General features: G+C 39.7%; 1 protein-coding gene across 3 annotated transcripts in view; it reads right to left on the reverse strand.

Moving 5' to 3' along the window:
* The window catches only part of ATP8B4 (ATPase phospholipid transporting 8B4 (putative)), a 260,383-nt gene that overhangs the window by 221,083 nt on the left and 16,979 nt on the right, over nucleotides 1-22,321 (reverse strand). For all 3 annotated transcript variants that reach the window (XM_051822381.2, XM_051822379.2, XM_051822380.2), the window contains exon 3: nucleotides 13,166-13,224. In XM_051822381.2, coding sequence (XP_051678341.2) covers nucleotides 13,166-13,224 — 59 coding nt within the window. The remainder of the gene's footprint in view (nucleotides 1-13,165; nucleotides 13,225-22,321) is intronic.

Here is a 22,321-nt window from a genome sequence, read left to right on the forward strand (position 1 = left end):
CAATGTGATACCCATCAAAATACCAAAGACATTCTTCTCAGATCTGGAAAAAAATGATGCTGAAATTCATATGAAGGCACAGGAGACCTCGAATAGCTAAAGCAATCTTATACAACAAAAACAAAGCTGGAGACATCACAGCATCAGATTTCAAGACATACTACAGGGCAATTATAATCAAAACAGCCTGGTACTGGTACAAAAACAGATGGATATACCAATGGAATAGAATAGAAACACCAGAAATCAATCCAAACATCTACAACCAACTTATATTTGATCGAGTGAAAACCAATCCCTGGAGCAAGGACAGTCTCTTCAACAAATGGTGCTGGTAAAACTGGATTTCCACATGCAGAATTATGAAGCAAAACCATTACCTTCCATCTTACACAAAAATCCACTCAATATGGATTAAAGATCTAAATCTATGACCCAACACCATCAAATTATTAGAGAACATTGGGGAAACCCTGCAAGGCATTAGCACAGGCAAAGAGGTCTTGGAAAAGACCCCATAGGCACAGGCAGTCAAAGCCAAAATTAACAAATAGGATTTTGGCCGGCGCTGTGGCACAGCTGGTTAATGCCCTGGCCTGATGTGCCAGCACCCCATGTGGGCACCGGTTCTAGTCCTGGCTGCTCCTCTTCTGATCCAGCTCTTTGCTATGGTCTGGGAAAGCAGTGGAGGATGGCCCAAGTCCTTGGGCCCCTGCACCCACATGGGAGACTGGGAAGAAGCTCCTGGCTCCTGGCTTGGGATCAGCGCAACTCCAGCCATCGCGGCCATCTGAGAAGTGAACCATTGGATGGAAGACCTCTCTCTCTCTCTGCCTCTCCTCTCTCTGTGTAACTCTTTCAAATAAATAAATAAATTTACAAAAACAAATGGGATTATTCCAAATTGAGAAGTTTCTATACACCAAAAAAAAAACAGTCAGGAAACTGAAGAGACATCCAATAGAATGGGAGACATTATTTGCGAGCTGTGCAACTGATAAAGGACTAATAACCAGAATCTACAAAGAAATCAAGAAACTCCACAACAACAAAACAAAAAAACAGTTAAGAGATGGGTCAAGGACTCTACAGACATTTTTCGAAACAGGAATTCCAAATGGCCAACAGACACATGAAAAAATGTTCAAGATCACTAGCTGTCAAGGAAATGCAAATCAAAACCACAGTGAAGTTTCACCTCACCCCAGTTAGAATGGCTTTCATATAGAAACCAACTAATGCTGGCAAGGATGTGGGGGAAAAGTTACCCTAATCGACTGTTGGTGGGAATGCAAACTGGTAAAGCCACTATGGAAGACATTATGGAGATACCTCAAAAATCTCAATATAGACCTATCATATTCCACTCCTGGGAATTTACCCAAGGGAAATGAAATCAGTAAACAAAGGTGCTATCTGCACCTCCACTTTTATTGCAGCTCAATTCACAATAGCTAAGACATGGAATTAACGTAAATGCCTGTCAACCAAAGACTGGACAAGGAAATTATGGAATATGTATACTATGGAATACTACACAATGGTAAAAAAAAAAATGAAATCCAGTCATTTGTAACAAAAATGGATGAATCTGGAAAACATCATTCTTAGTGAAATAAGCCAGTCCAAAAGGGGCAAGTACTATATGTTCTCCCTGATCCATGAGAACTAATAGAGCACCTAAAACGAAATCTGTAGAATTGAAATTGACACTTCAAGAAGGGATAACTTGAGCTGCCCTTGTCTTGACTGTCAAGGAACAATTCCATTTTCTTTGTTTTTCCATCTTTTTTTTTCTTCATACTAGTTGTTGAACTCTTTATTTAATATAGAGTTAATCATATGTGTATAAAGTCAATTGAAAATAGATCTCAATAAAAAGTAAGAGTGGAAATGAGGGAGGAGGAAGTTTCTAACTGTAAAGCTGTATAGATCTGCATACATTCCAATGGACTTACTTCTAAGGGTGCAGTTTAAAAACTTGTCATGAGACTCCAAATCCCATTAAACTTGGTGGTAAAAATGCCATCTTAATTGTTAAAGTGATCGATATTAAATGTTAAAGTGAACATATAGATAGGATTGTGTTAAAGAGATCATATCAATAGGATTGATATGATTAATGTTAATAAATGTTAATTAAAATGTTAATTTAATTAATTAAAATGTTAATAAATGTTAGTTAATGTTAATTGTTATAATTAAAAAGGAGAGACTGTCCAACATGTGAAGTATTCCACACAGTGGACTTATAGAATGACAATCACTTTAAGTAACACTCTGACCTCAGAATCAGCCCTTCAGGCTTTCTGGTCTGGTTGACAAGCCTGTGAGGGCATTTCAGGCATGGAATGCCAAGATTCTGTGGCAAAAAATGTTCTATATGGAGGATCTCTGTGAGACCCTAGTGGAAAGAAGTGGCCATTAAAAAAAGGATGTACTTTTCTCTAAAGGGAGGAAAGAACTTCTACTTTGCTTAAGGCCTTGTCCAAATACTGATGGAATTTGTGGTCTCAAGAGGCATCCATTGCCTAGGCAGCTCATTTCAAGAGCCTCAGGTGGCCACTGAGGTCATACATAAGAGTGTTAATTGTTAAATTAACAACAGGAGTCACTGTGCACTAACTCCCATGCAGGACCTCTGTCCTCAATGAGTTGTACTGAGATAACTATAAAACAGTTCTCAGTTTTGTGTGTGTCTCTGTGTTTGTGTAGGCAAACTGTTGAAATCTTTACTTAGTATACAGCTGGTCTTAAGTATACAAAGTTAATTGAAAATGGATCATAATGGAGAATGAGAATGGCAAGGGGAGGAGGGGTAGGGGTGTGGGTAGAAGGACTGATATGGTGGGAAGAATAACTATATTCCTAAAATTGTACTTATAAAATTTGTATTCCTTAAGAAATAAAGGAAAAAAGGTAAGCCAATCTGAACAAAAAAGGATGGAGAAAGATATTCTATGCTAACAGAAACCAAAAATGAGCTGGTGTAGCCATCTTAATAACAGAAAAAATAGGCCGGCACTGCAGCTCACTAGGCTAATCCTCCGCCTTGCGGCGCCAGCACACCGGGTTCTAGTCCCAGTCAGGGCGCCGGATTCTGTCCCGGTTGCCCCTCTTCCAGGCCAGCTCTCTGCTGTGGCCAGGGAGTGCAGTGGAGGATGGCCCAAGTGCTTGGGCCCTGCACCCCATGGGAGACCAGGATAAGTACCTGGCTCCTGTCATCAGATCAGCGCCGTGCGCCGGCCGCAGTGCCAGCCACAGCGGCCATTGGAGGGTGAACCAACGGCAAAAGGAAGACCTTTCTCTCTGTCTCTCTCTCTCACTGTCCACTCTGCCTGTCAAAAAATAAAAATAAATAAATAAATAACAGAAAAAAATAGACTTTAACACAAACACTGTTAAAAGAGACCAAAAATGGCACTATGTAATTATTAAGGGATCAATTCAACAGAAAAAGTCACTATAACAAATGTATATGTCCCTAATTACAGGCCTCCTGGCTATTTAAAAGAAATGTTAATGGATCTAAAGGGAAATAGACTCCAATAATAATGTGGGACTACAATACCCTACTTTCAGCCATGGACAGGTCAACCAGACAGAAAGTCAGCAAGGAAACAGTAGATTTAATCAACATTATAGACCAAATGGACCTAACAGTTATCTACAAGACGTCATCTTACAGTTGTATAATACACATTCTTCCAATGGAACACTCTCTAGGATAGACCACTGACTAGGCCATAAAGCAAGTCTGAGCACACTCAAAAAATTTGAAATCATACCATGTATCTTATCTGACCACAATAGAATGAAACTGGAGATCAACAACTCAAGAATCTCTAGAACATATGCGAATGCATGGAGCCTGAACAACATGCTCCTGAATGAACAATGGGTCATAGAAGAAACCAAAAGAGATATCAAAAAACTGTTGAGGAATAGTTTTTCCTCATACTATTTTTTGAACTCTTTACTTAGTATAGAGTTAATATTTTGTGTATAAACTTAACTGAAAATAGATTTTTGTAAAAAATAAGAGTGGAATTGGAGAGGGAGGAAGAAGAAGGGTGGGAGAGCAAGGGGGAGGGCAGGTACAGTGAGAAGAATCACTATGTTCCTAAAGTTGTATTTATGAAATGAATGATATTTATATACCTTAAATAAAATATTTCTGGGGAAAAAGTTAATAAAGCAATAAACATGCATGTTGATAGGTATAAAGCAGTTACATTATAAATATTCAATTTTTAAATATCATTTTTATTTTTTTAAAAAGCAAACAATGAATCATCTATTCAACAACAATCAACACACACACATACACACACACACATGAAATTGAACTGTTAGGCCAGTCTTTTCCCATAGAAACACAGATACATCACCATAATATGGACCTAAGGAGACCCTGGAAACTTAGAGAGGTGCAGTGACCATCAGAATAAGAGTGAACTCATAAACAAACGATGAAAGTTTAAGGTGATGGATATGCCAATTACCCTGACATGATCACTACACAATGTGTACACGAATTAAAACTTCCCATCTTACCCCATAAACATGTATATTATGTGTCAACAAAAATAGTAACAGTAATAATATTTTAAATAATAATTAAAAGTTTTATGGTATTATAACTATAATGAACATGGTAAACTATTTAATGATTTTGGAAAAAAAAAAACAGAAGAATATGATAGACCATATTTTTCTACTTGACTCTTAACTACTCAGATTCTGAGTTGAGAGGAAAGCAAAGTGACTGTGGAAACAAACATATCCCTGTTTAAATGGGTGAGAGGAAAACATGGTACTCATGTTGAAAGGAGCTTTAGGGATGTCCTTGTAGCACTGACCACTGGGAGTCAGAGCCATATTTGTTACACTGAATCAACAATTTTTGGAAACCCAAACAAGTATTATTCTATCAATCACAAAACCCACAAAAGCAACAACAGATACCATCCAATAACCATTAACATGGCATTTTAAGATTCTAGAAATAAACTAGAACATGACAACTTTTGGATGGAAGACTTTCTTTATAAGCCTTAAAAACTATGTGGTTAAATCTTCACCAACTTGTGTAAGCCTGGGGACTTCGTGAATAAGATTGATCATTCAATTCAGGAAGAAAATCTTTTTGAAACTTTCCATCTACTTGTGCATGAATAAAATGTATTGAGTATTTAGCTCTATGGAGCCTGAGTTGGAAGCAGCATAACTTTCTCACCACTCAAATGAGTTCATCTCCCTTCCCACACCCCGTTAAAATTCAAGAGAAATGAATAGAGCATGCTGGGCCTATGACAGAGATAGAGAAACAGAGAGAAAGGATGAACAAATGAAAAAGAATGAGTTCTATCATCATGTCTTTCTTTTTAAATGAAGTCAGAAAATAGCCATAATTAATATAACACTTTTTCTGGCATTTTTTGACAACAATTCATTTTAACACAACTGTTTTTGCTATGTCTACCATTCGTTTTGACCTCCTTTTAATAGGGATAATGAGTGTGGCTATTTGGCTCATTCTCACAATATTTCTAACATTTTTAGCATTAACATGTTTTAATATAACTCTTTTCATTAGTTCTGTTATTCATTCCTATGATTAACCAAGAAAACTTTGGATGTCCTTCTAATGAGAATAATAATTCTAGCACTTGGCTCTCCCTCCGCTCTCCAATTTCATTTTGTCCTACACATCTTGGCAGTTTAAAATCCCTCTTAAAATCTTGTTTCCCACTTTCCAGTTCTCAAAATATTGTATCTAATTTACCATTTTACATAGACTCATTGACCTCATTTTTTGTTTATGCTTTAAACCTTTATCTTTCAAAAGTGCTTTTATATGTTGCGAAATTAATATTCTCTAGCTAATGAATTGTTTTTCTTCAGTCTCCAAAGAAAAGAGTTTGTTTGGCCAGACTCAGTGTTTGTGGATTCTGCACCATTTATCTGAACTTTGTGTAAATTTTTCTCCCAAATCCCCACCTACAAATGCCAGATAAAATTTACAGTCATTCTTAGCCTCATGTTATAAAATTTTTATCTCCTCTTTAAACCTTTGTCTTTAGACTACAATCTTTTCTAATAGGTGTTTAGGGAAGAAGAAGAAACTGAGAAGGGAATGGTTTGATTTTGTTGCTTGTTTTGGTGGTTTTTTTGATCTTGTTGTTATTGTGTTTGTTTTCCAGAATAGGTCAAAAGTGTAGCATGGTACAAAGCAAAACCCTGGGCCTTGGAATCTGGACTATGTGAATTAAAGTTCCAGCTTTGCCAGATTTTAACTGGTGCCTTAAAGGAGTCACTAAGTGGAGCTCCACATCCTTCATCTTTCTAGGTTTTATGGAAGACTGAAGTATGTGCAAAGCACCTAGCTCACAGCTGGATGAATGGGAGCCACTGTCTATCTGTGTGACTTAAGGAAGTCACTTAAGTGAGATCTCTATTCCTCCAGATTTTCACATATAAAAGTAAAATAATAAAGCTACTGTATGGTCTTACTGTAAGATTAAAGAAGTTCAATATAGCAGGATGCTTTGAACTATACCTTTCTTATGATAAGCACTACATGTATTAAGCTATCATCTTACCATCATAATGGAATATATGTCATTATCCGTGTTAAGATTGCAGGAAAGCTTCCTGAGCTTGTCAACTGTTTTACACAAAGTAAAGAATAAGTATCCTGTTGGGTTATTACCATTTCACTTTTTTAACTTTTGTTTAATAAATATAAATTTCCAAAGTACAATTTTTGGATTACAGTGGCTTTTTCCCCCTATAACTTCCCTCCCACCCGTGACCATCCCATCTACTGTTCTCTCTCCCATCCCATTCACATCAAGATTCATTTTCAATTATCTTTATATACAGAAGATAAGTTTAGTATACATTAAGTAAAGATTTCAACAGTTTGCACCCACACAGAAACACAAAGTGTAAAGTACTGTTTGAGTACTAGTTATACCGTTAATTCACATAGTACAACACATTAAGGACAGAGATCCTACATGGGGAGTAAGTGCACAGTGACTCCTGTTGTTGATTTAACAATTGACACTCTTATTTATGACATTAGTAATCACCTGAGGCTCTAGTCATGAGTTGCCAAGGCTATGGAAACCTTTTGAGTTCGCCGACTCCAATCTTATTTAGACAAGGCCATAGTGAAAGTGGAAGTTCTCTCCTCCCTTCAGAGAAAGGTACTGCCTTCTTTGATGGCCCGTTCTTTCCATTGGGATCTCACTCACAGAGATCTTTCATTTAGGTCTTTTTTTTTTTTTTTTTTTGCTACAGTGTCTTGGCTTTCCATGCCTGAAATACTCTCATGGGCTTTTTAGCCAGATTCGAATGCCTTAAGGGCTGATTCTGAGGCCAGAGTGCTATTTAGGACATCTGCCATTCTATGAGTCTGCTGAGTATCCTGCTTCCTGTGTTGGATCATTCTCACCTTTTTAATTCTAACAGTTAGTATTAGCAGACACTAGTCTTGTTTATGTGATCACTTTGACTCTTAAACCTATCATTAGGATTAATTATGAACTGAAACTGATCACTTTGACTAGTGAGATGGCATTGGTACCTGCCACCTTGATGGGATTGAATTGGAATCCCCTGGCACGTTTCTAACTCTACCGTTTGGGGCAAGTCCGATTGAGCATGTCCCAAATTGTACATCTCCTCCTTCTTATTCCCACTCATATTTAACAGGGATCACTTTTCAGTTAAATTTAAATGACTAAGAATAATTGTGTGTTAATTAAAGAGTTCAAGCAATAGTATTAAGTAGAAAAAAATACTAAAAGGGATAAAGTATTAAGTTGTTCCTTGACATTCAGGACAAGGGCTGATCATGTCATTGTTTCTCATAGTGGATTATTACCATTTCAATATGACTTATCTGGGAAAGAGGAATAAATCATTCACCTTCTTAGTTCTCTTGTTTTACCTGCAGCCTTTCTTTTTTAAAAAAAAAACTTATTTATTTATTTGAAAAGCAGAGTTAGAGAAAGAGAAAGGGAGAGAGAGACAGAGATAGAGGTATTCCATCCACCAGTTCATTTCCCAAATGGCCACAACAACTGGCATTGGGCCAGACTGAAGCCAGGAGCTTCTTCCAATGGCTGCTGGGGTCCAAGCACTTGGGACATGTTCAGCTGCTTTCTCAGGCCAGAGCTGGATCAGAAGTGGAGCAGCCATGACTTGAATTGGCACCCATACAGAATGCCAGCACTGAAGGCAGAAGATTAACCTACTGTTCCACAGGGCCAGCCCCCTAGTCTTTCTCTTTTATTGGATCATCTACATAATTTTTCAGCAACTTTCACAGCTCCAGTATCATAGATTTGATCTTTCTGCTGCAAAAAGTGAAAGTTTAGCCAATTTCTCTATCTTCTTAGAATTATTATCACCAATATCTCCCTTTATCAAATGCTTTACAAGGAACCTAAACTTTATTGTGACTGCTTGTACACAGGCATGTTCAGCTTTAAAAAAAAAAAAAAAAACAGGGCATTGTATCTTAGCATGTTAACCTGCTGCCTATGATGCCAGTATCCCATGTTGGGGCCGGATTGTGTCCCAGCTGCTCCACTTCCAATCCAGCTTCCTATTAACAGCCTGGAAAATGCAGTAGAAGATGGCCCAAATGCTTGGGTCCTTGACCCACTCATGGAAGACCTGGATGAAGTTCCTGGCTCTTGGCTTCTTCCTGACCCAGCACTGGTCATTGAGGCCATCTGGGGAGTGAACCAATAGATGGGAGATATCTTTCTCTACGCCCCCTTTCTGTAACTCTGATTTTCTAAATAAATAAATCTTTTTAAAAAATGAAAATGCTTAGTGCAAGGCCTATTATACTGTAAGCCTCTAATAAATATTAGTCTTCCAATCGTCAAATATCTTATGTAAATTATCTAATCCATTAAGAACCCTTCAGTGGAAATTTCCCAATTTCATAGATGAAATAATTGATACTCAGAGAAACAAACAGATCAAGATTACAAGTTAGCAAGAAGAGAGAGAAAGGATCCAACCTATTATCTATCTTATCCCAAAACATTCATTTGAGAGGACTTCACTATTTCTTTTTCTTTTATTTTTCTTTCTTGCTATTAAGTTTTGGCTTATTGCCCTCTGCCTTTTGGTGGGAATATCACTTCTTTATTATTATGAACATTCTGGGTAGGGTCCATTGAAGTCTCTCTGAATCCATGCCTACTTGGAGTGATATCCTTTAAAGCTAAGCAAGACTGAGCCAAACTCTCCAGGCTGCTGTTCTCTTAAAAGGATATTCTATTAGGAAGTAGTAAAACAACCTTAAAATCCAATCATCATAGGTTCAAACCCCAACTTTGCATAGACTAGTTTGTGGGATCAATATGTTATTCTACTCTACAATCATTCTGTGAAATTGGGATTTTTCTTATCCCCAATTTGTAGCTGACTAGACTGAGGCTGAGCCAGGCCCCAAAGCTCACTGCATGGCAAGCCATTTCACTGGGAGCTCTTGCCTCAAGGCAAAACCAGCCAGGTATAGTGAGGCTCCATGCTCCTTTTAGGAACTGGCAAGTGCTCACTCCTCCCGAGCTCACTGGGCCAGGGACGCCTGTGCCCCTCACACTCAAACCCTTTAGGCTGCTTGCCTTTCTCAACTTTAGCTATTGCTCTTAGTTTTCTGGTCCATAATGGATTTTGTTTTTTCTTTGGTGTGTTTTAATGTTTTTAAAAAGATTTATTTATTCGAAAGTCAGAGTTACACCAAGAGAAAAGAGGCAGAGAGAGAGAGAGGTCTTCCATCCGATGGTTCACTCCCCAATTGGCTGCAACAGCCAGTACTGCGCCGATCCGAAGCCAGGAGCTTCTTCCAGGTCTCCCACGCGGGTGTAGGGGCCCAAGGACTCGGGCCATCTTCTAATGTTTTCCCAGGCCATAGCAGAGAGCTCGATCGGAAGTGGAGCAGCCGGGTCTCAAACCAGCGTCCATATGGGATGCCAGCGCTTCAGGCCAAGGCATTAACCTGCTGAGCCACAGTACGGGTCCCTGGTGTGTTTTAATTTAAACACTGAGTTGCTGCCTTGTCAATCAGCTATGGCAATAGAATACTGATCTACAGCCTTGTTGTTATTAGGAAACCCAATGACAAACACAGCTGCAGTTGCATTCCATGTGCTTTCATTCAATATCATGAAAGCTCAAGAGAAAGCTACCTCTGTATCATCAGCATATTATTAATTTTAAAGGCAATCACAGCAAATGGTTAACATCTATGTAATCTGAATAGTAGGCACACAGGTATTATAATATTTCCCATACTGCTCTATATATTTGAAATCTCATAAATTAAGTAAAAATAACTATAAATAGAAAATATGGTATCATCTTTTAAAAGGGAAATAAAAATAAGGTTTTTCTTGTAGAGTTGCTAATCACAGAATGAAAATATTTACTATACACTGGAAAACAAGTAAACACAGCCAAGTACTTAAATGAATACTCCGTAGAAGATTAAATGTCACTGTTTTTTCTCTAAGGACTTAAATATACATACATATTTTCTTTTGATTTGAGATTTGATGTTCAAGGTTTTCAAGATCATTCTTTATAATTAGGGGACTGGCTTCAAAATGGATAGGAAGGCATGGGGCCAAGTCTGGCGATGCCCAGAAGGTCTAAATGAAGATATGTCAGAGGGGCATTCACCACCTTGCGAAGTCACAAGCCCGCCCTCTCAGGCTACAAAACATGTTCATCAGCCTCCTGAGAGGTGGCCCCTATCCCAAGGCAGACTTGCTTTAACCAATTTACAAGACTGAAGAATAAAACAGAGCACCAATAAACTGTTTTACAATGAGAAATCCAGCATAGAGACAGCGTAATTACTGCCTGTAGGGAAACCTACATTGAAAATAAAATTATAATCACAAGCTTGTATGACTGGCATAGCATGAGAAAAGAGCAGTTGTTAGCCACCTCTGTTGAATAATCAGGGTACCTTGCTCAATTCACCCATCTCTATATACTCATTAATGGGAACAGATTACTAAAAAAAAAAAAATCTGCTGACCAAAACTCTTCTCTAGTCAGAACCTGAATGGATGCTGCCAGTTTTCCCCCTTAACTATCATATTTCTATGCTTCAACAGCCAAGCCCTCTGTCATCAAATGCGCTGTTGCACAGTCAGCCTTACTACAGATGTTATAGACCATATGTCACCTACAAAGCAATTCAACGAGTTCTCTCTCTAGAGCTTATAAAAGACTCTGTGTGGGGCAGGCACGATGGCATAGCAGGTAAAGCCATTGCCTGCAGTGCCGGCATCCATATGGGCACCGGTTCATGTTCCAGCTGCTCCACTTCCAATCCAGCTCTCTGCTGTGGCCTGGGAAAGCAGTAGAAATGGTCCAAGTCCTTGGGCCCTTGCACTCACACGGGAGACCCGGAAGAAGCTCCTGGCTCCGGATCAGCACAGGTCCGGCCATTGCAGCCAACTGGGGAGTGAACCAGCAGATGGAAGATCTTTCCGTCTATCTCTTCCTCTCCTTCTCTGTGTAACTCTGACTTTCAAATAAATAAATCTTAAAAAAAAAAAAAGACTGTGTGACAACTTTAGTCACAGAAAGATAAGAATTTTGTGTGGGTCCTTGATGTAATTCATGAAGCTATTCACCAATGAAGCCCAAGTTCCTATAACAGTGCCAGCTACTTAGTGGATGCTCAATGAATATTTCTTATATAAATAAAGAAAACCTTAATGTTTTAAAGTTAAGTAATTAAAATAGTAATTCAATACCAACTTAAAATTACATACTTTAATCATCCTCAACACTCCCTTTGTAAATATAATAATTCTGGACCAGAACCTGGAAATTTTCTCCCACATGTACCTTTCTACATTCTGCTCAAGTTGCTTAAAGAAAAATCCCTCCAAACTCATCCACTGCTGCACTGTCGGTGGTAATGTATATTGGCATAGCCACTGTGGAAAACAGTATGGATAGTTCTTAAAAAAATAGAAATAGTCTTGCCATATGATCCAGCAATCCCACTGCTGGGTATATATTAAAAAGACATGAACTCATTGCATCAAAGAGATACCTGCTCAACCATGTTTATAGTAGCACTGCTCATGGTAGCCAAAATATGAAATCAAACAAGGTGTCCATCATCAGATGAATGGATTAAAAATGTGATATGTAAATATACATGTGTGTGAATGTGTTAATATATATGTGAAATGTATATATATGATATGTATAAATGTGATATGTGTATATGTGTAAGTTATATATATATGTGAAATGTATATATATACACAATTTTATCATTTGCAGCAAAAGATTGGAAATGGAAGACACCATGTTGATTGAAATAAGCCAGACACAGAAAGACAAATATCACGTGTTCTCCTGTATATGTAGGAGCTAAAATTAATTTTAAAATGCCCGAGTGTATCAGTTTTGCTGCAAATACAGTTTTGTCAAATTTTGTCTTAAATTTTTGTAAAAAAAATTGATATAAATTAAGTACTACCATAGTTTCAATGATTTTGTGACTTAAAATGTACTTAATATGAATGCAGTTAAACACTTTTTCATTTGACAATTGTTTATAGCCCTTGCCTATTTTCCTGTGAGACTATGGTCTTTATATTTGGTATTTGTTGATCTCTTGATTTAGTGGTGTCAATAAACTTTTGACTACAATGTAAATTAAAAATATGTTATCACAAAAAATATTGTTGAATTAAAAAATAAAAATCCCCCAATGCTGTTTACCAACCATCAGCCACTACCAACCACCTCCACCATCAAATACTATGAAAAAGGCCAATTTTTAAAATTATTCTTATGTATGCTAATATCCAAATGGGCACCAAAATGAACTTAATTAAGCATCAATCATTGAGAAAGATTATTTTATCACCCCATGTCAAAAAACATACCAAGCACTATTAGTTGAAGAGAAAAATAAGTGTGTAATATAATTGCAAAGATCTGTATTTATAGAAAAATTGGCAGCTTGCTATTAAAATGGCCCAATAAACAAAGTTTTTAGTGATGTCACCAAGTTCTAGCAGGCAGGAATCCCACTGAAGTTCCTTAAGGTAAAATGCATCCAGCATATACACGCTGTGTGTGTGCTACTCACGGCATACTGGAACTTTTCATTATATTCACGGTCATTGGCTTTCACCACCCGTTCCACTTCTAAAGAAAAGAGATAACAGATATGAAGTCAAATTTTAGACTTATAAAAATGTAACTCATTACAGTAACATCACTCAGGTTACTTCAGTTGTTGTCAAGGTTGGAAGAATTCTTTCCTTTGAAATTTGAAGGGCATTGGCTTTTTCCAGCCTAAATGTTGGAACACATATTGGAAAGTCCCAAAATGAAAAGCTGAAATGTTTCTCATTGTCTTACTGATACCAGTCATAAAGAGAAACATTATGTGTCTCCAATTGTTATGTCCCTTCAGCTCTGCAGAGACTTTTCACTTCAAGTAGCTCCTAAAGGACAAGATGCCACTCAAAGTCAAATGTACTCTAGGAAGGACTTATTTTGGCTACAAAGTCACAATATATAACATAGATAAATAAAACCATATAGACGTAAACAGTGAGGTCACTGAACTTATGATTATAAAGTCATGGGTGATTTTTTTTAAGATTTATTTATTTATTTGAAAGAGTTATACAGAGAGAGAGAAAGAGAGGCAGAGAGAGACAGAGAAGTCTTTCATCTGCTGGTTCACACCCCAACTGGCACAATGTCCAGAGCTGTGCCGATCCAAAGCCAGGAGCCAGAAGCTTCTTCCAGGTCTCCCACATGGGTACTTGGGCCATCTTCTACTACCTTCCCAGGCCATAGCAGAGAGCTAGATCAAAAGTGGGGCAGCAGGGACTCAAACTGGTGCCCATATGGGATGCTCACAATGCAGGCAGCAATTTACCCGCTATGCCACAGCACCCCCCCCCATACGTGAGATTTCTAAACAATCCAGGAATATCAGGAGGAACATCATCAGATCTTCCTTTAAATGGAAGTTGTCAAAGAATAAAATCTTTTTAAAACAAATTCAAATACCGGTACACCAAAAAAAAAAATGGAAAACAAGATCATAAGAAAGCAAAAATTAAAATTTGAAAAGCACAAGAAAAGATCAACTCCAGGTCCATCAGCTGCTTGTTTTGTAGTAATAATAGCAATTGGAGGTACTATCAAAGCCAAGCAGAGGTTTATGACAGAGTGATTTAAAAATACCAGTGAAAAGTCACAAAGCAATCAGCTGTCAAGGATGGACTGTCATGGTAAGTGACTTGACATCTCACCTGAGATTCTTCAACCTTACAGTTGTAACTGCTAGTCACAGGTGGTGAAGTGTGTAGGGATGGAGTTAAGCGTCTGAGTTTAGAGAAGGTATATACAACCACAGAGATAAAGGAGCATGGAGGGTGGAAAATAACTTGAAGGCATATGTTACAGATGAAGGAGGGAAATCCAAGAACAAAGTGAGGAGAAGGCATGATGGTCAAAGGAAAGTAAGAAAGATGAAGAAAAGAAATACATTTTAGCAGCCACCCCCCATATTCCAGAAACCATGAAACCTAGGAACTCACTAGTATTTCCCAAAAGTCCAGAAGAAATCTAAATGCCTCAGGAGGCCCTGTGGATCAACTCTCAAGTCTGCAGATCACATCTGAGGACAGCTCCTAATAAATGGCACCCTGTTTTGGCTATAGTGGATTTCCTCCACTTGTAGAGTGTTCCATCTGTTTGGTGCCTACATGCATGATTTCTTTACTGCCTGTATAATACAGCAAATTCCCTGCGATTTTTCCTGTCTTCCAATCTGACTCAATTATTAATATGAATATTGGACTGTGGGGCCAGTGCTGAGGCACTGCGGGTTAACACCCTGCCCTGAAGTGCCAGCATCCCATATTGGCACCAGTTTGAGACCTGGCTGCTCTACTTCCAATCCAACTCTGTGCTATGGCCTGGGAAAACAGTAGAAGATGGCCCAAGTCCTTGGGCCCCTGCAGCTACGTGGGAGACCCAGAGGAGCTCCTGGATTCAGATTGGCGCAGCTCTGGCCATTGCAGCCAATTGGGGAGTGAACCAGTGGATGGAAGACATCCCTTCCTCCCTCCCTCCTTCTCCCCCTACCATCTCTCTCTCCCTCCCTCTCCTCTCTCTTTGAAACACTGACTTTCAAATAAATAAATACATCTTTTAAAAAATAATTAAATAAGAATATTGGACTGTCAACAGATTACAACACCTTAGTGAGTTTGCCCTTATTATGTATAACTTTGAAATCCCAAACTCACCAGGAAGCAAGCAACCTGTCAACCAAATGCCACCTGAAAGCAATGTTAAATATCCTGGCTATAAAAGCACTATCCTTTCTTGCTTGGTGATTTGTCAACAAAGAGCAAAAATGACAAAGCCCAAAATGTTACTTTTCAGAATGAGAGTACTTAAAAGCTTAAGAGGTAGATAATTTATTTAAAATTCAATTTTTATTTTTTATTTGAGAAGTAAGAGAATAACAGATAGATACACAGAGATTTCATCCACTTGTTCACTCTCCAAATGCCTCCACTTACCATGACAGTCCCAGTGGCTGGGACTAGATCAGGCCAAAGCCAGCTAATGGGAACTCAATCCAGGTCTCCCATGTGGGCAACAGGAACCCAATCACTTGAGCTATCACTGCTGCCATCCTGGGTCTGCATTAGCAGGAAGCTGGAGTCAGGAGCTGGAGGTGGTATTGAACCCAGGCACTCTAACACGGAATGTAGCATCTTAACCAGTGTCTTAACCACTAGACCTAATAACCACCCCTAGGTAGTTTATTTATATATCTCTACAATAACCCAGGAGCAATAAAACTGCTAATAGAAAAATTATGTATAATATTGGGAGGATGGGGATAGCAGGGACCATTTCTGCATGGAAAAAGGCAGACTTGGTCCGATAGCATTTTACATGTAATTTATAGATTAATTTTAGGAATAAAAAATCAGATATACTACATAATTGGCATGTTAATTGACTTTAGCTTAGAACATATGTTCAGATGACAGTCATTTTTTAAATTTTACCCTTGTATGAAGCATATTCAAGACCAGAATTCTATCGCTCTGTGCCTAAGTTTATCCTTCCAAACACCAGAGTCTTGTTTCTATGAGCCCAGTTAGAACCGTCCTGTCCAGAGCATCCATGCAATCACATTATACAAGGATGGGGACAGTCGAGATCCTCTTTAGGGTGTCCAGACTGCTCTTGTCTCACAAGACCTCATCAAAGCCATGAAGTGCTCTTTTTGCTTTTTTTTAAAGATTTATTTTGTTTATTTGAAAGGTAAAGTTACAGAGAGAAATAGAGACAGAGAGAGGTCTTCCATCCACTGGTTCACTCCCCAGATGGCCACAGTGACCAGGACTGGAGCAGGCCAAATCCAGGAGACTCTTTCAGGTCTCCCACATGGGTGGCAGGGACCCAAGCAGTTGGGCCATTTCTGTTACTCTCCCAGGCACATTAATAGGGGGCTGGATAGGAAGTGGAGCTGCCAGGACTCAAAATGGCACCCATAGAAAGAATGCCAGCGCTACAGGCCAGGGCTTTAACCCACCAAGCCACAGCACCTGCCCCTGCTTCCTTTTTTTTTTTTTTTTAAGATTTGTTTTATTTATTTTAAGGGTAGAGTTACAGAGAAAGAGAGACAGAGAAGGGTCTTCCATCCACTGGTTCACTCCCCAAATGGCCACAGTGACCAGGACTGGGCCAGGCCAAAGCCAGGAGCTTCTTCTGCATCTCCCACATGGGTGGCAAAACCCAAGCATTTGGGCCATCTTCCACTGCTTTGTCCAGCCCTTTAGCAGGGAGCTATATTGGAAGTGCAGCAGCTGGGACATGAATGGGCACCCACATGGGATACTGGCATTGCAAGCAGCAGATTAACCTACTAGATACAATGCTGGACTTCTTTTTTTTTTCTTAAACCGAACATGCCTGTGTGCAAGTAGTTACAATAAAGTTTAGATTCCTTGTAAAGCATTTAATAAAGGAAGATATTGGTGGTAATAATTTTAAGAAGATAGAGAAATAGGCTAAAGTTTTACTTTTTGCAGCAGAAAGAGAAAGAGCAAATCTGATACTGGCACTGTGAAAGTTGCTGAAAAAATATTTGATGACGCAATTAAAGAGAAAGACTGCACAAAAAAATGAGAGAACTAACCCATATGAGATGCTGGCACTGCAGGCTAGGGCTTTAACCAACTGCACCACAGTGCCAGCCCCTCTTTTCGCTTCTAAATCTTTATTATTAAGTCTAATCTTTGTTCCTGCACATGCAGTAATAATCATCCTCCTGAACTGACTCTTCAGAGATTAATTATGGCAGGAAATTTTGCATCCTTCTTTAACTTGTGCTAAATTCTAGCTTTGGTTCTAAATCCCTACAGTTTTCTCCTTTAACCAAAATATCCTAGGCCTGAATTATCTTTCTAAGAATCAATGTTCTTCCATATGCTAGCACAGTTTATGAGAGGCATAAACCTCTCTTGGCGACAAGTCACATCCTGCAAGAAGAGGAAGCTGAAAACAAACCCCCATAACAATGCCCACTGAGAATGGCTTGGAAGTTCCATGATTTAATGTCCAATATTTTGGATTCACCATGGGAAACTCCAGGTGTAATTTCAATAATGAAAGGAAAGTAGACTAAAGGATTTATGACCTACCACTCCTGCACAATGATCATTGAATTTGTCTGGCTCCAAAATGAAGTAAAGTGATATACAAGGATGTTGAAAACATAGGAAGCCAGCCTTTTCTGAAGTGGAGTAAAAGAGGTCAAAGAGCCTCCAGTGTAAGATGGCAAACTGGGTATGCTTTACCTCCCTTCCTTCTCAGGCCCCATGAAAATAACAGCGAATTCTTAAAAAAAAAAAAAAAATAGAAACTTAACAGTGCTGGAAAACAAGAACAGCGGCTACTAGAGATTCATAAATTTTGAACAAAGCCTAGAAAATAAAATAGAAAGCAGATGGGCTCACTGTGACTGGGGAAGGAAGGCTAGGACCAACTCCAGCCACAGGAGCAGGAGAGTGATCTTCCTAACAGAGCCCCAGAGCGGCTCCCAACTCAGTCAGTAAGAGTGTGTTAGACAGGATGACAGCCCAGGGTGCACCTATTATACTGTCTAAATAATTAACAGGGTCTCCTTCACTCTTAAAACTGTCCCAGTTTGAATGGTCGTTATATTGTCACCTTACTTACAGATCAGAGTAATTAACTATTTTTTTATTTGACAGGTAGAGATACAGATAGTGAGAACGAAAGACAGAGAGAAAGGTCTTCCTTCCATTGGTTCACTCCCCAAATGGCCGCTACGGCCGGCGCTGCGCCAATCAAAGCCAGGAGCCAGGTGCCTCTTCCTGGTCTCCCATATGGGTGCAGGGCCCAAGCACTTGGGTCATCCTCCACTGCCCTCCTGGGCCACAGCAGAGAGCTGGACTGGAAGAGGAGCAACCGGGACTAGAACCTGGCGACCATATGGGACTCAGGTGCTGCAGGCAGAGGATTAACTGGCCCCGAGTAATTAACTATTAATTGGGTCATTTAGACCCTCTCATTGCCCACTAAAGACAGTCAGCAGCACACCAGAGCAGGAAACCAAGAGCGGTGTTTGGCCCAATAGAGGAGCGGCTGTCACCCTCCGCAGAAGCTTCAGTAGCCTCAGTTCACATAGAAACTGCCTCATGGAGGCAGTTGTGAGATTTGCCCAACTGCTCGACTAACCTACAGAAAAGTCTCTCTGCCTGCTGGCTACTCACTGGCCTTCTTACTTAAGGGAAATGTCTGGCAAGAAATAATACCTTCCAACTTCACTGGTCTATCTAGTCCTGCACCTGCAAAGACCAAGCAGTCACCAGTCAGCGGAGAGACACTCACAGCACATAACAAGAGGGACCCAAGAGCAGGAGGTAACGCTAAAGGCACGTGAGGGGCGGGGTTTGATTTTTAATTCCAGTTAGTATCTTGAAGGTATTCAAGAAGACTTAACATTAACAATATGAATCAAGAATGAGTAAACACACACACACACACACACACACACAAAAGAACAAGAAAGAGTTATTGGAAATTAAAAACACTTAATGGACAGGATGAAAGAATGAAGAAATTTCTTTTTTTTTTTTTTTTTTTTTTTGACAGAGTTAGAGAGAGAGACAGAAAGAAAGGTCTTCCTTCCATTGGTTCACACCCTGCATGTCCGCTACGGCCAGCGCACTGCGCCGATCTGAAGCCAGGAGCCAGGTGCTTCCTCCTGGTCTCCCATGCGGGTGCAAGGCCCAAGTACTTGGGCCATCCTCCACTGCCTTCTGGGGCCGCAGCAGAGAGCTGGACTGGAAGAGGAGCAACCGGGACTAGAACCCGGAGTACTGGCGCCGCAGGCGGAAGACTGACCTAGTGAGCTGAGGCACCAGCCCGAAGAAATTTCTTAAACTGTATATCAAAGTGACCAAGAGGGTAAAATGTGAAAAGATAACTTAGGAGAAGGGAACATAATGGATGAGAGGAAATAAATAAATAGAAGAAATTTTCCCTGTACCAGAGTAAGAAATAACTCTTCAAAGTGAAGGGGGCACCTATGTCACTCAGGGTAAATGAAAAAAACATTTTCACAAAATGTTGAGCCCTAAGGACAAGGAGAAAATACTAAAATCTCCCAGAAGAAAAACATATTGTATAGTCCCAGAAACAGAATATTCAGACCAACATGATATTTCACCAGCAACAAGTATGTTAGAAGACACTGGAATAATGTTTGAAGGTTTTAAAGAGAAGTGTTTTCAAACTTGGAATTCTATATCCCACCAAATAATCCAACATGAGGCAGAAGTGAACACATTTTCAGATTTACAAGAATGTTTATATGCAGACCATCTCCAAAAAACAATAGAAAAAAAATCTTACTTTTAAAAGTAAAGTGGAATGTAAAAAGACACAGATGTATGACATCATGAACCACAAACCTGCCACAGGTGAGTCACAAGTTCTACAGAAAAATGCAACAGCCGTCCACTGTACTTCATTTCACAAGTTTGTTAGGAGATAATAAACCAGTTTCTCAACACAAACACAATTAATACCTGTTCTTAGCTCAAGCATTAATATCTCTAAGAACATTCATGAAGAAATCATTGATCTAGATAACTCAAAATGAGGTTTTTAGAGTTGTACTCTTTAATAGCCCTGCAGATATCACCCAAAAATCAAGATCAATGGCAGTCTCTGTATTCATTCACTGATAATTTTATTAAAATTAAGGATATATTTTAGAATTTTTGGATGCATCATTGAAAAGCATGTCCTTCAACCAATCATCCTAATCATTTCTCTCAACTGCAATGTGTCTATGAACTTGAAACTGAACTTTCTGGAAAATACCCGGAGAGCTGCTAACTGGTGTTGCTTGCTGAGTACAAGATGCAGCTCACTTGACTAATCCTCCGCCTACGGCGCCGGCACCCCGAGTTCTAGTCCCGGTCGGGGCGCCGGATTCTGTCCCAGTTGCCCTTCTTCCAGTCCAGCTCTCTGCTGTGGCCAGGGAGTGCAGTGGAGGATGGCCCAAGTGCTTGGGCCCTGCATCCACATGGGAGACCAGGAGGAAGCACCTGGCTCCTGGCTTTGGATCAGCATGGCACACCGGCCGTAGTGGCCATTTGGGGGGTGAACCAACGGAAGGAAGACCTGTCTCTCTCTCTCTCACTGTCTAACTCCGCCTGTCAAAAAAAAAAAAAAGGATGCATTTGACAGATGAAGTTGGCAGTGGTCTTGGCATTCTTTTGTGACATCTAAGAAGCCTACGAAAGACACTGCCTGGACAGGAAGCCTTCCTTTGCCATGCCAGTGATCCAAGAGAGCCGCCAGCAACAGGACAAAATTCTCTTAGGTACTTGTTTTAAATCTGCTCCAGAATTTAAAAAATATAATTAAGCCTTCGGGCTGGTGCCGTACCTCACTTGGCTAACCCTCCACCTGCGGCACCGGCACCCCAGGTTCTAGTCCCAGTTGCTCCTCTTCCAGTCCAGCTCTCTGCTGTGGCCCGGGAAGGCAGTGGAGGATGGCCCAAGTACTTGGGCCCCTGCACCCACATGGGAGACCAGGAGGAAGCACCTGGCTCCTGGCTTTGGATCAGCAGCCATGTAGGGGGTGAACCAACGGAAAGGAAGACCTTTCTCTCTCTAATTCTGCCTATCCAAAAAAAATTTTATATATATATATATATATATATATAAAATTAAGCCTTCAAAATCCTCCTCCACATAGAATGATTGGAGTAGCCTTTACTCCTCTAAAACATCACAGAATCCAATATAATTTGATGTCTTCCTTAATTAAAAAAATTCATGAAACTCTCATAGAATGTTTATTTTTGAGCCAAGCATTTCCTGCTACATTCTCCAAGCTAACTAAATGTTGACACCCCACTTAGTTTAGAAAGTGGTCATTTTTAAGTCAGTTATATGTTAGGCAACACTTAACAAAACAAATAACCTAGCTTCAGGGTAATCAGCCTGAAACCCTCCACTTCCTCTCCCCATCCCACTCCCAAAAATAAATTGTAGGGGCCCAGTGCTGTGGCATAGCAGGCAAAGCCACTGCCTGTGGTACCAGCATCCCATATGGGCGACAGTTCAAGTTCCGGCTGCTCCACTTCTAATCTGGCTCTCTGCTATGGCCTGGGAAAGCAGTGATGATGACCCAAGTGCTTGGGCCCTGCACCTGTGTTGGAAACCTAGAAGAAGCTCCTGGCTCCTGGTTTCGGATTGGCTCAGCTCCTGCCATTGCAGCCATTTGGGAAGTAAACCAGCAGATGGAAGACCCCTCTGTCTGTCTGTCTGTCTCTCTCTCTCTCTCTCTAATTCTACCTCTCAAATACATAAATAAAATCTTTTTTTAAAGAAAGAAGAGCATTTTGTAAATGGAAAAATACCAAAGTCTTCTTTAAAAAAATAGTGAAAAATAACAAATATGTGGGAAAAAGTTATCTAAGCTTGGATAGCCTTAATGTTGCTTATATGATTATTTCCTGGGAAAGTCTTAAGTAATGTTCTGAATAGTTTCAGTGGAAATTGGCAAATGTCCATTGATTTTCCTTCAGGTCTTCAAAAGCAACACCCAGCTCCTTATCTAGGCTGTTTTCCAATATCACATAATAAATTATACATTATCCACCTTACACCTCCAGTAAAAGAGAAAACCAGTCACGTCTTTTTTAGTTGTT

The sequence above is a fragment of the Oryctolagus cuniculus genome, chromosome 12 (genome assembly GCF_964237555.1).
Source record: "Oryctolagus cuniculus chromosome 12, mOryCun1.1, whole genome shotgun sequence".
Lineage (NCBI taxonomy): Eukaryota > Metazoa > Chordata > Mammalia > Lagomorpha > Leporidae > Oryctolagus > Oryctolagus cuniculus.